This window comes from Ceratotherium simum, chromosome 9, assembly GCF_057802395.1.
Source record: "Ceratotherium simum simum isolate JZ-2026a chromosome 9, ASM5780239v1, whole genome shotgun sequence".
Classification (NCBI taxonomy): domain Eukaryota; kingdom Metazoa; phylum Chordata; class Mammalia; order Perissodactyla; family Rhinocerotidae; genus Ceratotherium; species Ceratotherium simum.
The window spans coordinates 75,474,396-75,487,623 of record NC_141908.1 but is presented as its reverse complement, the minus strand read 5'-3'; the positions used below and the strand labels follow the sequence as shown (position 1 = coordinate 75,487,623).

General features: G+C 38.1%; 1 protein-coding gene across 1 annotated transcript in view; it reads left to right on the top strand.

Annotated features, from left to right (window-relative positions):
- SATB2 (SATB homeobox 2) overlaps positions 1–13,228 on the top strand; it is a 189,229-nt gene that overhangs the window by 108,026 nt on the left and 67,975 nt on the right. The window contains exon 7 of the mRNA XM_087435552.1: positions 979–1,451. Coding sequence (XP_087291678.1) covers positions 979–1,451 — 473 coding nt within the window. The remainder of the gene's footprint in view (positions 1–978; positions 1,452–13,228) is intronic.

Genomic DNA, 13,228 nt, shown 5'->3' with positions numbered 1-13,228 from the left:
CCAAAAAACAAAAAAACAGATTTTTTTAGATTACATCTATAAGTGTTTAAAACTAGTAATGGTGGAAGTTGTTTCAGCCTAATGTGTTTTCCTCAAACAAACCTTTGTTTTATACAATAGAGTTATACACAGATTTAGGTAAAGATTTGACTATGAGGTAACTCCTTCTTTCCTGAGAAATATTCTTGGAGGAAGAAAAAATCTGCTTCATGTTTGAACATATATAATACTCTTTTTTCTTCTCCCTTTCAAGGTTATTCCTTAAATCTTTACTAGAGTGCAATGGAATGTAATAAAGATAACCTGGAGAGGGGGAGCATCTTATTTGATGGCAAGTCAAGGCGAATGTTATTAATTTTATGAGCTTTTTTTCTTATCCTAGTGCATATCACAATCATTAAAATATCTATTTCTTAAAGATATGTTATTATAAAAAAGATAGCAAGAGAGTAGATAAAAGGGATGTACTGTGTGGTAGACATTTTCTATGAATGTTTCCATAGTTGTATAATGCTATTTATGTGAGATTTTTATTAGGAGGTAGCAGTTAATTTGGCAGGAGATGTTGTCCTTGTCATTTCCTGATAACCATGAACTACACCATTAACCACAAACTACAGAAGATGAGCACAGCTGGTGTTTTTATAACAGAGAGTGATGAGACAGATGATAGAGATTGGGAATATGAGAGGATTTAGAATTTGTAATAGTTAGTGGTTTCTGTCGTGGCTATTCAATAAAATGCTTACTTTTAGGAATTTAAGATAATTGAAGTGGCAAGTATTTTTACTTGCGTATCACCTGTGAAAGAATCTATTATTGTAACATTTTGCAGGATCATTTTACTCTGGGGCTTCCAGCTATGTGTGAAAAAATGTCTGTGTCATTAATATACAAAAAACATGATAATTCAGTACTACATATATTAGCAATAAGTTATACCAATGAAAATGAATTATCATTTTTATCTCTTAACAGTGGAAAGAGTGGAACGAGAAAACCTTTCAGACTATTGTGTTCTGGGCCAGCGTCCAATGCATTTACCAAATATGAACCAGCTGGCATCCCTGGGGAAAACCAACGAACAGTCTCCTCATAGCCAAATCCACCACAGTACTCCAATCCGAAACCAAGTGCCCGCGTTACAGCCCATCATGAGCCCTGGTCTTCTTTCTCCCCAGCTCAGTCCACAACTTGTCAGGCAGCAAATAGCTATGGCCCATCTGATAAACCAACAGATTGCTGTTAGCCGGCTCCTGGCTCACCAGCATCCTCAAGCCATCAACCAGCAGTTCCTGAACCATCCGCCCATTCCCAGAGCAGTTAAGCCGGAGCCAACCAACTCTTCTGTGGAAGTCTCTCCAGATATCTACCAGCAAGTCAGAGATGAGCTGAAGAGGGCTAGTGTATCCCAAGCTGTCTTTGCAAGAGTGGCATTCAACCGCACACAGGTACAATTAGCATTAAACATGATAATTGGTGGTTAAGAATAATACTAGCGACAGAATTATGTTACATCTTAATTCTTTTTTATCTCTTAAGAAATTTTTATGGATCTCAGAGCACATGGAATTAATTAATTAATAATCCTTAGTTCATGAGATACTATCACCATTGATCCATGCATGACCATAATTAATTAATTAATTTCAGTAATGCAATGAACATCTGTGAACCCACCACCCAACTCAAAACCCAAAATGTAACCAGACTTGGGTCTGTCCATGTGCTCGTCTCCCTTTCATTTTCTCCATCTGCCTTTTCCTAGATGTAACCCTGATTGTTAATTTTATGGTTATCATAACCTTGTTTTTTAAAAATTAGTTCTAAAACTGTTTATGCATGCCCGAACAATCTATTATTTACCTTGTTTTTGAACTTTATAAAAAGAGTATCATTATGTGTCATAATTTCTATTATTTTTTATAAACCCTTGAAAATATACAAGTTAGATTTAAGATATTGATAAAGTAGTAATGGGTAGTCTACTTATACAGTCATGGGCCACATAAAGACGTTATGGTCAACGACGAACTGCATATATAATGGTGGTCCCTTAAGATTAGTACATAGAGCCTAGGTGTGTAGTAGGCTATACCATCAGGGTTTGTGTTTGTACACTCCATGATGTCCACACAATGACAGAATCTCCTAAGGACACATTTCTTAGAATATATCCCCATCCTTAAGCGACACATGACTGTATCTTTAATGTTGTAGGGGAATTATATGTGAATATAATATTATACGATAAAAAGATAAACTATTTATATATGTCTTATTTTATTGAGGGCTGCTTATAAGTAAGACGTTCTTTTCCACCAGTGGTTCTTAAACTTTAGCTGCGTCAGAATCATCTGGAAGGCTCTTAAAATACAGATTGCTGGGCCTGATTCCAGAGTTTCTAATTCAGTAGGTCTGAGGTGGGGCCCAGAAATGTGTACTTCTAACAAGGTCCCAGGTGATGCTGATGCTGCTGGTTGGAGGCCATGCTTTGAGAACACTAATCTAGCCTGTGTGTGAGTACAAAAAAGTGAAAGTGCTAATCTCAAGGACCTAATAACCTAGTAGTGAAAAAAACGTACCTAGATAACTAAAGTAAAATGTGAAGTAAAGTGAATAGTGTAGGAGAGTGTAAGCGGTTGTTGTGGTAGGTGTTCATGAGGAGTTAGAGGTAAGGAATACTTCTAGTAGAACGAGTATGGTAAGTTTTTCAGAGGACAGTGGGTTTAAGTCCAGCCACCCTACTAAATGCAAGGCAGGAAGCTAAGGTCTGTGCAGATGCAAAGATGAAAAATATCATGGAGTAGCACATATGTAAACAACTGACTTGAGTATTAGGTTGCTGGATTAATAAAATTTAACAGGCAAAGATGGAAAAGAAGGGTATTTTAGGCTAAAGGAATTCATGAGAAAAGTGTTGAGTTAGAAAAATGCTGGGATAATTGGTAGTTGATAGGAAAGCTAGATAATAAAACTTAAAGGGAGAGAAACATCAAAAAAGTCTTAGGGACATGCTAAGAACTTTAAACTTTTATAGGCACTGGAAACCATTGAAGGTTTTATGTAGGAATATGCTATGCTCCAGTAATCGGAACTAGATCTTAGGAATATTTTTCCCCCCTCATGATAGTAAGAGGATAGGAATATCATTTAGAAGGCTGCTGTAAATGTCCAGCTGAAGTGTGTAGGGGTTTTAAAGTAGGCTAGTGGCAGTGGAGTAGAGGGTACAGAGTCAAGAAGCATCGTGGAAGTGAAATTAACAGAAAGTGCAACCACCTGAATGGGCAGAGAGGGAAGGAGTAAGGATAATGCCAAGGTTTGAGCCTGTGACTGAGAATAAAGCTGTGATTCTTAGGGAACCAAGGAGGACACTGAAAGTGATGGTTGGAGTCAACTTAAGTGATTATTTTGGATTGGGCTGTTTTGACTTTGAAGTGCTGGCAGATTTCTTAAGTGAAGATGTGTAGCAGTCATTGAAAATATGAGTTTGGTGCTAAGAAGATTTGTCATGGCTAGAGAAAGAAATTAGAAATTTATTCACAGAGTCTGAGATTTAAAGATAAGTCAGGGGGCTGGCCCCATGGCTTAGCGGTTAAGTGCGTGCGCTGTGCTACTGGCGGCCCGGGTTCGGATCCCGGGCGTGCACCGACGCACTGCTTCTCCGGCCATGCTGAGGCCGCGTCCCACATACAGCAACTAGAAGGATGTGCTGCTATGACATACAACTATCTACTGGGGCTTTGGGGGAAAAAAAAAAGGAGGAGGATTGGCAATAGATGTTAGCTCAGAGTTGGTCTTCCTCAGCAAAAAGAGGAGGATTAGCACGGATGTTAGCTCAGGGCTGACCTTCCTCAAAATAAATAAATAAAGATAAGTCAGGGAAGGAGGGGGAGAAACTATCACCACTGCTCCCACCAGGAAAAGACACAGAAGAAGTGCCAGGAGAGATGGGGGCAGGTGGAGATGGAAGAATAAGGAGATAGAGTATGGAGGACATGGGTAGAGTTTCCAGAAGGAGACTTGTCCATGTGTGGAAAGTTAAGAAGTCTTGGAGGGAGAAGCTTGAAACCATGCTGTGAAATTTGGCAATTGGTTGGGAGAGATCTTTGGCAAACCTAGAGTATGATTTCGTTAAAGTGGTGAAGGCAGGAGCCAGAAGTTAGGAGTTAACGAGTGATTAATACTGTTGAGGATACGGAAGCAGGGGCTGCAAATGACTCTTTCCAAAATTTGGTGTTGAAAGGGAGGCCAGAAGTGGGTTGACAGTTTGAATGTGATAGAGAGTCAATTTGCGATAGAAGGATTTGTGAGGTAGTTTGGGGCCTCAGCTGAAGTTAAACAGCATGAACTAGTGATGGAACCAACCGCTGTGGTTTGGTAGCAGTCTTCAGCCACGCTGGAACTGCAGCAGTGGCAGCAGGGAAGTAACACAGTGGGATTGTTTGAGGTTTGGTGCTGACAGATTAGGTATGGCAGGAGACCAAGAGGGGTGAAGTCTCTTGCTCCCTTGACTCTTAGCTAATTTATACATTCTACTATTGACAGAGTCGGTTTACATCATTTGAAAATGAGTTCGGAGGTTCACCGAGGTCTGCACGTGTTCCAGACATCACTCCACCACTTTTCTCTTGTGACTCAAAGTACTCAGGCAGCATTTGTGTGTCCACAGTTATCTGGACCGGGGTTATGAAAGGCTCTGGTCCTTTTGACCAAGTCTGTTACATACTGTTGGAAAATGTGAAGTGGAAGGATGCATCTTTTAGTCTGTATTTTGCCATTCTGTGTGTGTGTGTGTGTGTGTGTGTTCTTTCATCTATCATTCATGTGCATGAATAGGCATTTCATGGCTAGCCAACATTTTATTGCCTGGTTATATATATAGCTCCTTTGGCTAAGAATAAGATTGAAATCATGGTTGTATTACTTTGGATTTTAGAATCAAATGCAGAATGTATTTTATCCAAATAGCATGAAGCATGAGAGAAGACTCACAATGAGGCTAGACAAAAGACAGACCATGTTGGTGTGAGGGAATGCTCTGCCAAGGCCCTAGACTCCTGGAGGTCTGTCTTCTCCTGCACAATTCTTTTGTCTGTTTTTATGGATTAATGACTTTTCTTTGGCATTGCCATCTTTCAAGTGCCAAGTTGTAAAAGGTCTAATTGAAGCATGGAACACATTTTATTATTTTCCTCCTGCCATTAAATTTGTAAGATGGCTACACCCAGAAAGAAACATTCACTTTCAATCAACATGAGCTTGAGTTCATGGGCCAGCCTCGAGGATATCAAATGGAAACTGCAGAGGAATGTATGAGTATTTCCTTTTAAAATTCTGCTTCTAATTTGGGAAAGCTTTTCATCCCTCTGGGATCATAACCTGTTGTGTATAAAGCCCAGCCTAATCAAGGTAGATGGTATTGACAGAATGACATAGTTTGAACTTAAGCCGGAGGTCAGCAGGCAGATTGTTTTTGCTGTATATACTGTAGTCACTAACAGCAAGGCTGGACAGCTGGGTTTTACCAGCAGCATTGTTAAATGGAAAATATGGTGTACTATGCCCCATGAAACCAACCATGGATTTTCCAAGTGTTGAGGCTTTTTTGAGTGGAATCAGACGTTTATGGGTTATATAGTAATTTGCCAGCTATAATAAACAAATAAAAATTAACTTTATAGATAACATAAATTCATGTTAATCTTTGGATAGAAAAGAATCTCAACTTTTTTTTTCTCAGAGCAAATAGAATCAGAACTGTTCATTTAACATGGACACCTAAGGCCAGTGTTGGTCTTGTACTCAGTTGCTTTACTGATGTGTAGGCATATTCTCAGTCCACTGAATATTTTCAAAAAATAGTTCATGATCTCTATTATTCACTTATTAGCAAATTCAGTAAAAAGCAATTTGACATATTTTGTCATGTTACAGTTTGTGTTCCTGGATTTGTACTTGATGGTTGGACCAAGAACAAATCTAGCAATTTGTGTGTGTGTGTGTGTGTGTGTGTGTGTATAAAACAAAATCAGATGCACAACATTCACAAATGAAGCTAGAATTATTAAAAAAATAAAAAATGCCATATCGGCCTAGTTTTTGTGTTTAAGACTTCCAGATGAAAAACTCAAATTCATAATAAATAACATTTGAAAATGCCAGTTCTGCAAAGAGAAACTATTAATTACCTTGTAATATCTGATCCATTGCCACTGTATCATTTGGTGATGTAAAATAACATAATTAAAGGAATAGAGCTATTTTTCCAAGAGCTTGCTTTTAATACATTTTTATTTTAATCAATATGTCTTTTAAAAACATAAAATGCATTCGTTTGATAAATGATACCCTACCCACACTTCATGACAAGGTTATAACTTCTGCTGGAGTTAGAGACCGTCTTTTGCCAATCTGGTCATTAATATTCAGCCAATCCTATTATACATTTCTAAGCATTTCTGTTACCCATGGTCACAGAGTGATGTGGTATGGTCGGTGCCCCAGAGGAAGCTGAGGCAAATAACATGCCTGCTCTGTTTTCGATGCTCCACCCGCTCCCTCCCCAACTTATGCTTTTACTTGTAAAATCTGGGATCTGCTGTTTGGCTCTTCATTCAAAGGACTCTCCTCAGGCTGCTGGATTTTGCTTTGCTCACACTGGCAGAGAGCTAGAAATGCTTAACCAATGTCTGTCAGGTGCAGGAGGATGAAAGCCCAGCTCCCTTGCCTCCCGTAGTAGGGGCAACTCTGAAGTGTGACTTCCACTCCAGAGCTCTCTCTGCAGGATGAGGTGAGACTGGGGCTTGGCTTGGGTTTCTTCCCTTTCCTGTCCTGCTCCTCTCACTCCTTCACCAGTTTTCCTCAGAAGCACTTCCTTAAAAAATCTTTGTCTCAGGATGTGCTTTTTATCCCAGATTATAAATCAATGCCGTTGCTAGCCTAATTGGCATTCGCTTATACCATAGGGTAGTAATTTGAATAAAACATCTCTTCAATTGTCTGCCTACTCCGTTCACAAATGTAAATCAAGATGCTGTTATGGAAATAGTGTGGAAGTTTTTACTCTACTTCTTCCTGTAAAAATATTACTGTTAATAAATCATAAGCAAGATGTTAGAGGAATCATGTAGAATTATATAGAATTTTTACTGTATTACTGTCTTTTGAAAATATTACCACTATTCTTATTTTAAAATGAGCCCCCTGAAGTCAATGGACTGATATTGATATTGGCCAGATTTACTTGTGGATATTGAATGTGGGGAGAGAGAAGGAGAGAGGAGAGAGAGAGAGAGAGAGAGAGAATGAGACAGAAATAAACATTGATCTGAGGCCCTATGAGATCTACCAAACTTGACTTAAATGGAAACCACCCTTACTGTGTCTGAATCATGTGATTTGTGTGAGTTTCAGAGTAGCTTTGCTCCCTGGCCCTGCCCCATCTCCAGTGCTCTGTCAGGGATGCAGATGGTGTCCGTAGGAATAATTTTGAGAAGTAATAGAACCAGTGCTCTGTTAGGTTTCATTTTTTTTTCTTTTGTATATCCATTTTTCTTTGTATCCTGAATTTATTTAGTATTGTCATACTTTCACTTACTTGGCTTATGGACATAAAATAAGTTGCTTGGCTATTTACTGTTTACCTCTTTGCATTTGGACAGTTTGATTATGAATCCTAACCTTAAGCATTCTTTTGCTCCTTGTCAGTTTATGGACTTAAAAAATTAATCAGAGGCTTATGATAGTGTGAAAAAGTTTATTACAGTATTTTAAAAGACTTAATATTACCAAGAGATGGATGTGGGATGTCCACTGACCTATAATAAGCATGGTTTCATGAAATATGTACAGTGAATCTTCCTTAATAGATAAACTATTCTCTAATTTATTTAAAAATCCAATGACCTACATATTCATATGTTCAGAAATCCCCCATTTACTAACATCGTTTCTCCTCTGAGACCTGCCGTCTGAGCAAATCTGTTAAATGAAGTAGAGGAAGCTTTGATCCAAACTAGGCTAAATCCATTGGAACGGATGCCCTTCCTGGTATGAATGGGCGCGTTAGAATGCCAGAAAAGGGAAATTAGGTGTGATCCTCATTCCCTCTCTGCACCACTATCCCCTTACATTGATGGTGGGGTTCAGGAAACATCCTTACACAAGGGATCAGCATTAAGAGGTTTGTATCATTTGCAAATGAACGTGGCAAGACTTGTGCCACGTTCATTATTTACATAGTGTAGTTATTTTTTTTTCCTCTAGCAGATTATGCCGTCAACTCAGAAAGTTCAGGTTCGTTTTATGTCTCAGGTAGCTCTCCTGAGCCAATTCTTAGAAACATGTTTTCTGTAGAAGCACAGATGTGTTTTGCAAAACGTGCTATTCTTCTGTTAACAGTAGGTCTCTAATTTGGTATCTTTCTCCTTCTTCAGTTTGACAAAAAAGTCACAGAATTAACCAATTCGCAACCTTTTGTCAAAAGCCTTCCTTGAGAAAGCTGTTCATCCTGGTCTTATCTGACGGAGAAGAGGATTCTAAAAATCCTTTGAGAATTCACTTGGTTGACTGTCCTTATTTGATTACTTTTTATTTTTTCTGAGACTTTGCAAAAAATCTGCCATTTACTCATCAAAGCCAAATCATTTGAAAAAACTTAAGGCCAGGGTCATGAATATAAGTTATGGAGTCACTCAGCAACTGGAGACTGTTTTCAACAGATTGGAAAATTAGATTGAATGATGTATCAGGAAAGTTGGCAGTAAGGTCAACAGCTAGAAATGTAAATGTCTTTGTGTGAAGTGATGTGGATTTTGCTTTTGTGGTTTATTGGCGCAGTGTTTATCGTATCTGCATACCCATATTATTTATTTATTTATTTTTTGTGAGGAAGATCAGCCCTGAGCTAACATCCATGCTAATCCTCCTCTTTTTGCTGAGGAAGATTGGCTCTGAGCTAACATCTATTGCTAATCCTCCTCCTTTTTTTCCCCCAAAGGCCCAGTAGATAGTTGTATGTCATAGTTACACATCCTTCTAGTTGCTGTATGTGGGACGTGGCCTCAGCATGGCCGGAGAAGCGGTGTGTCGGTGCGCACCCGGGATCCGAACCCGGGCTGCCAGCAGCGGAGCGCGTGCACTTAACCGCTAAGCCATGGGGCCGGCCCATGCACACCCATATTATTAAGGTTAAAAACGTCTAAGGACTTGCTAAATATTGTGTTTTGAAGTAGTACAGTCAGGAAGAGATGTGTAGCAACAAAATGAAAATCTTAACCAAAATATTTGGGAGTCTGAGCTTCAGTGCATTACCAGTCAGTTTTTAGGGGCAGAAACTTCTCTTTTAAATCCCGTGTTTGATTTATACGTATTGTTAGCCAAAGATAGGCATGATTTAATTACACATACAATTTCTACTTGTAGAAGACTTGACCCCCAAGATATTCAAAATTCTTTCTCAGCCGATCTTTGGTCTCAGTCATCGTTATTTCTCAGTATTCAGTACTGATACAGGCGCTCAGCAAGTCACACAGGAATAGAACACAATGTAAATCCGGGGGTCTTGACTCCATGGTCCAGTGAGCTGGTTATAAAATGACAAGGAAACCTGTGAGAAAAAGGAAGTCCACCCACTGAAAGATGGGCTGTAAATATGAAATGCTGCAGATCAGGCATGAGCATGTTATTGGGTTTTGAAGCAAATAATATACCCTCTTTTGATTTCAGCATTAAATTAATAAAGTAGGAAAAGATGGCCCTGCTTGCTTCATAAAATGGGCAATCTTTCATTTCAGAAGCACTGGCTTGAATTCATAGATTTAAAGATTGTAATAATATTAATATCTCCCAGGATAGCAGTGTCTCAAAGTTATTAGATGGCTTAAGGATTGCCCTCAAGATAGTGGTCTCACTTTAATTCCTTCTGTACATATAAAGACTATTGTTAATTAGTACCTTTTAGGCAATTTCAGCCAAAAAGCATGGGGGAGATGCTGGCTTTTTTTGTGCTCTGGGTAAAGAGAAGGTTGACTCAGTAGCTGTCAAACATAGACAACCCTCTCCCCATTTCTAAATCCACTTGAAATAGAAAATTTTATGTAAAAGAAAATATGGAGACTTTTTTTCCCCCTTCTTCACAAAACTCATACCAAAGAATCAGAGGAAACAAACATGGTAGCACACTGTTCTAGCTGTTGCTTTCATCCCTGACCAGTGTGCAGAGTCCTTAAAAATTAGCTACTGAACTAATTTTAGAAAATTCACATTTCTCCATTTATGCTGAAAAAGACTGCCTTTTGGTGATGATTTTATATGCCTTTTTCACTATTCTCTAACAAGGAGTGATCGACTCATTTCACACAGATAAGGGGCCTCCAGCCTCCATAAGGGCTTTCTTTCTCCTCTAGTGTGTCTCAGTAGAGACCTGCACTTTCAGTGTGAAGGCCTATTGCTGTATTATTTGACTAGTCTCCCCAAATCTGGGGTGATGTTTATAATTAAAATAGAATTTTGACAGAAGAAATACAATGAAACACTAGCTTTAGATCCCATTATTTGTATACTTTTCACCATTGCTTATTTAAAGTAATAAAAAAAAGACACAAGGAGTGATCCTTTCATGGCCACTGATTGAAATGATGACCATTTGGCCTGGAGTTAAGTGCATGTTTGTTCAAATAAAGTGAATTAAGTTTAAAGGCCAGAAATACTGTGAGAAAAATATAACTGAATCAATTTGAAGTCAATTGGAAGTTACAAGGTTGTTTAAATTCTATCTACTAGTTTTGTGCCTAAAATTATCACTGTAAACTACAGCATTTACTTTCAAACTTCTCTGACCGCAACACTCGACACCAAAAACAAATACTTTTTACATCCTGAGCTGGTACACACACATTCACACATGTGCACGTGTGTATGTATGTCTGTTCACGCATGTGCACATATGTGTGTGTCTATCTTGAGCTCTATCTCATTTCCACCTATATCTTTATCTATTTGTATATTTCTAAAGCAAAGCCTTCACGAAAGAAGAAAAAAAAACCTTCACGAAACAATGCTTGTACCACGTATGATGCGCTCTGGTAATTTCTAATCTATTTAATTGTATTTCATTATAAAAAAGTTAGTCATGATGTGCTAAATTAATTTTATCTTCTACTAATAATTATGACCCATGTTTAAACAATGATGCACATTAAGGCTTGTTTTAAATGACTATAGAGTTACTTAGGGAAGAAAAGTTGTTTTATTTTTCTGAAGTATAAAATGAATATCTTAGCTTAGTCCTATCCTGAATATCCATGTGGTCATTTTACTTTATATAGTTTATTATATTTTTCTTTACATTCTCCTCTATCCCAAATAATTTTAATTATCCGACTTCTTAAAATTTATTCTTTGTATTTTCTGCCTTTTATATGGGAAGACATTTAGCAAAATATAAATGGAGGGCCTTGAATATTTGAAATTGCAAATTTAAAATAAGAATTGTACTTTGATATTAGCTTTGTATTTATTTATCCATTCATTTAACAAATCTTTGTTATTCATTCAGAGACTACGCTAGGCATGAGGGAAGTACAATCATCATCTCAATTTTACATGTGGGGAAATTGTGCCATAGGGAGATTAATTAATCCTTGTCCACTTGGAACCCAATTTTGAACCCAGCAATTCTCACTTCAGAACTCATGGTTATAACCCCTTTATTATTCTCAATCATTTCTGCTGTCATAGAGCAGAGGATGCAAGACACGATTCCTTCTTCAAGGAGGCTCATGGAGTAAACAGACTTTCAGACTAGTAATCCCCCTGTGGTATGATAAGTACTGTGATGTGTCACATGTACCCTGTGAGAACAGGTGCTTTTGACCCTGGAGGTGATTGAAGTTAATACAGAAACATTTCAGCAGGAAAAAATAACATTTTATATCTGTTTCAGGACAGAGTCAACTTGTATATTAACAGACTGCTTTACTTCTTATATCTGAATGCGTTTGATACATTTGAGATATAAATATTCAATAAACGTATGTTTTTGGTTTGGTTTGTTTTGTTTTTGGAAAGTGCTATTTTTGCCAATGTTTTGACAAAGTAGCCAAAGCTAGTAAATTTTTGGGGCAGTTTGCCAACAGTTGTTTCACAGAAGACTCATGGAAACTAGGAATAAGCAGGGCCCAGAACTATGTGAATGCAATAGTCATGGTGCCAGGTACTTGAGGTGTTAGTAGAAACCATGTATGTGCCCAGAGCTGAGAACACCACTGGCAAAATGTTTCCAAAGGGAACCTGTTCAGTTCTCTATTTGCTTTTGCTTTTTGGTGCTAATGTGTTTAGAGAATTTTGATTTAGATTGTGCATAGCCCCCCATTCCAGTACCTGTGACTTTCTAAAGACAGGGAGGGAAGGGATAAGGAGGAAAATAAGATGGGACTATTTATCTAATTGCATCTATTGCATAGATTGAGTAGTAAAAAATAGTGAAGTTGCCGGGAATCTGTTTTTGGCTAAGTTCCTCCATTGTACATGCTTAAGTGTAGGTTGGGCAAGGGGATTGCAGCTAAGAGAGCGCAGACTATTTGGTTTCAAGAATGTTCTGTTGCACTCATTCACTTGGTGTTGCACACTTACTGTATTCTGATGTGTCAGGTGGCACAAGTGAAGCTTTATTATATACACTAGAAAGAAAGCTGTCTGTGAGGGAAATGTTTCATTTATTCATTGCAGATTTGAGGTACATAGAATATTTGTTTTAAAGTGGAGTGTGCGTGATAATGGATAGTTTTCTTTATCTTGTCTTCAGTAGATTGAATGAAAAGATCTTGAGTACATGTGAGTCAGGCTTTTAATACGGTGGTCCATCAGGGCCTGCCGCTGGCTGTTCAGCAGGGATAGGACTCCCACTGCTCAGAAAAATGAAAAATATTCATTTGGTTCCTTCTTAGAGCCCTATATTCCTTTGTATCCCCGGCTAACCAGTAAGCATAAAATTACAGATTCTGCTCCCAGGGAGTTTACTGTCCTATGGGAGGAAGAAGGTTTTATAGTAGCACAATGTAAAAGATGATAAGTATCATAAGTGCGAGATAGAACTAGTACCATCTCTGTTCAAAGGAGAAAGTACTGCCAACTGCAGTATATGCACATATACACATAGATACATAGTCTTTTAGTGCATTACAGAATATATCTCTACAGCAACAACATTTGTCTGCCAGTGTTA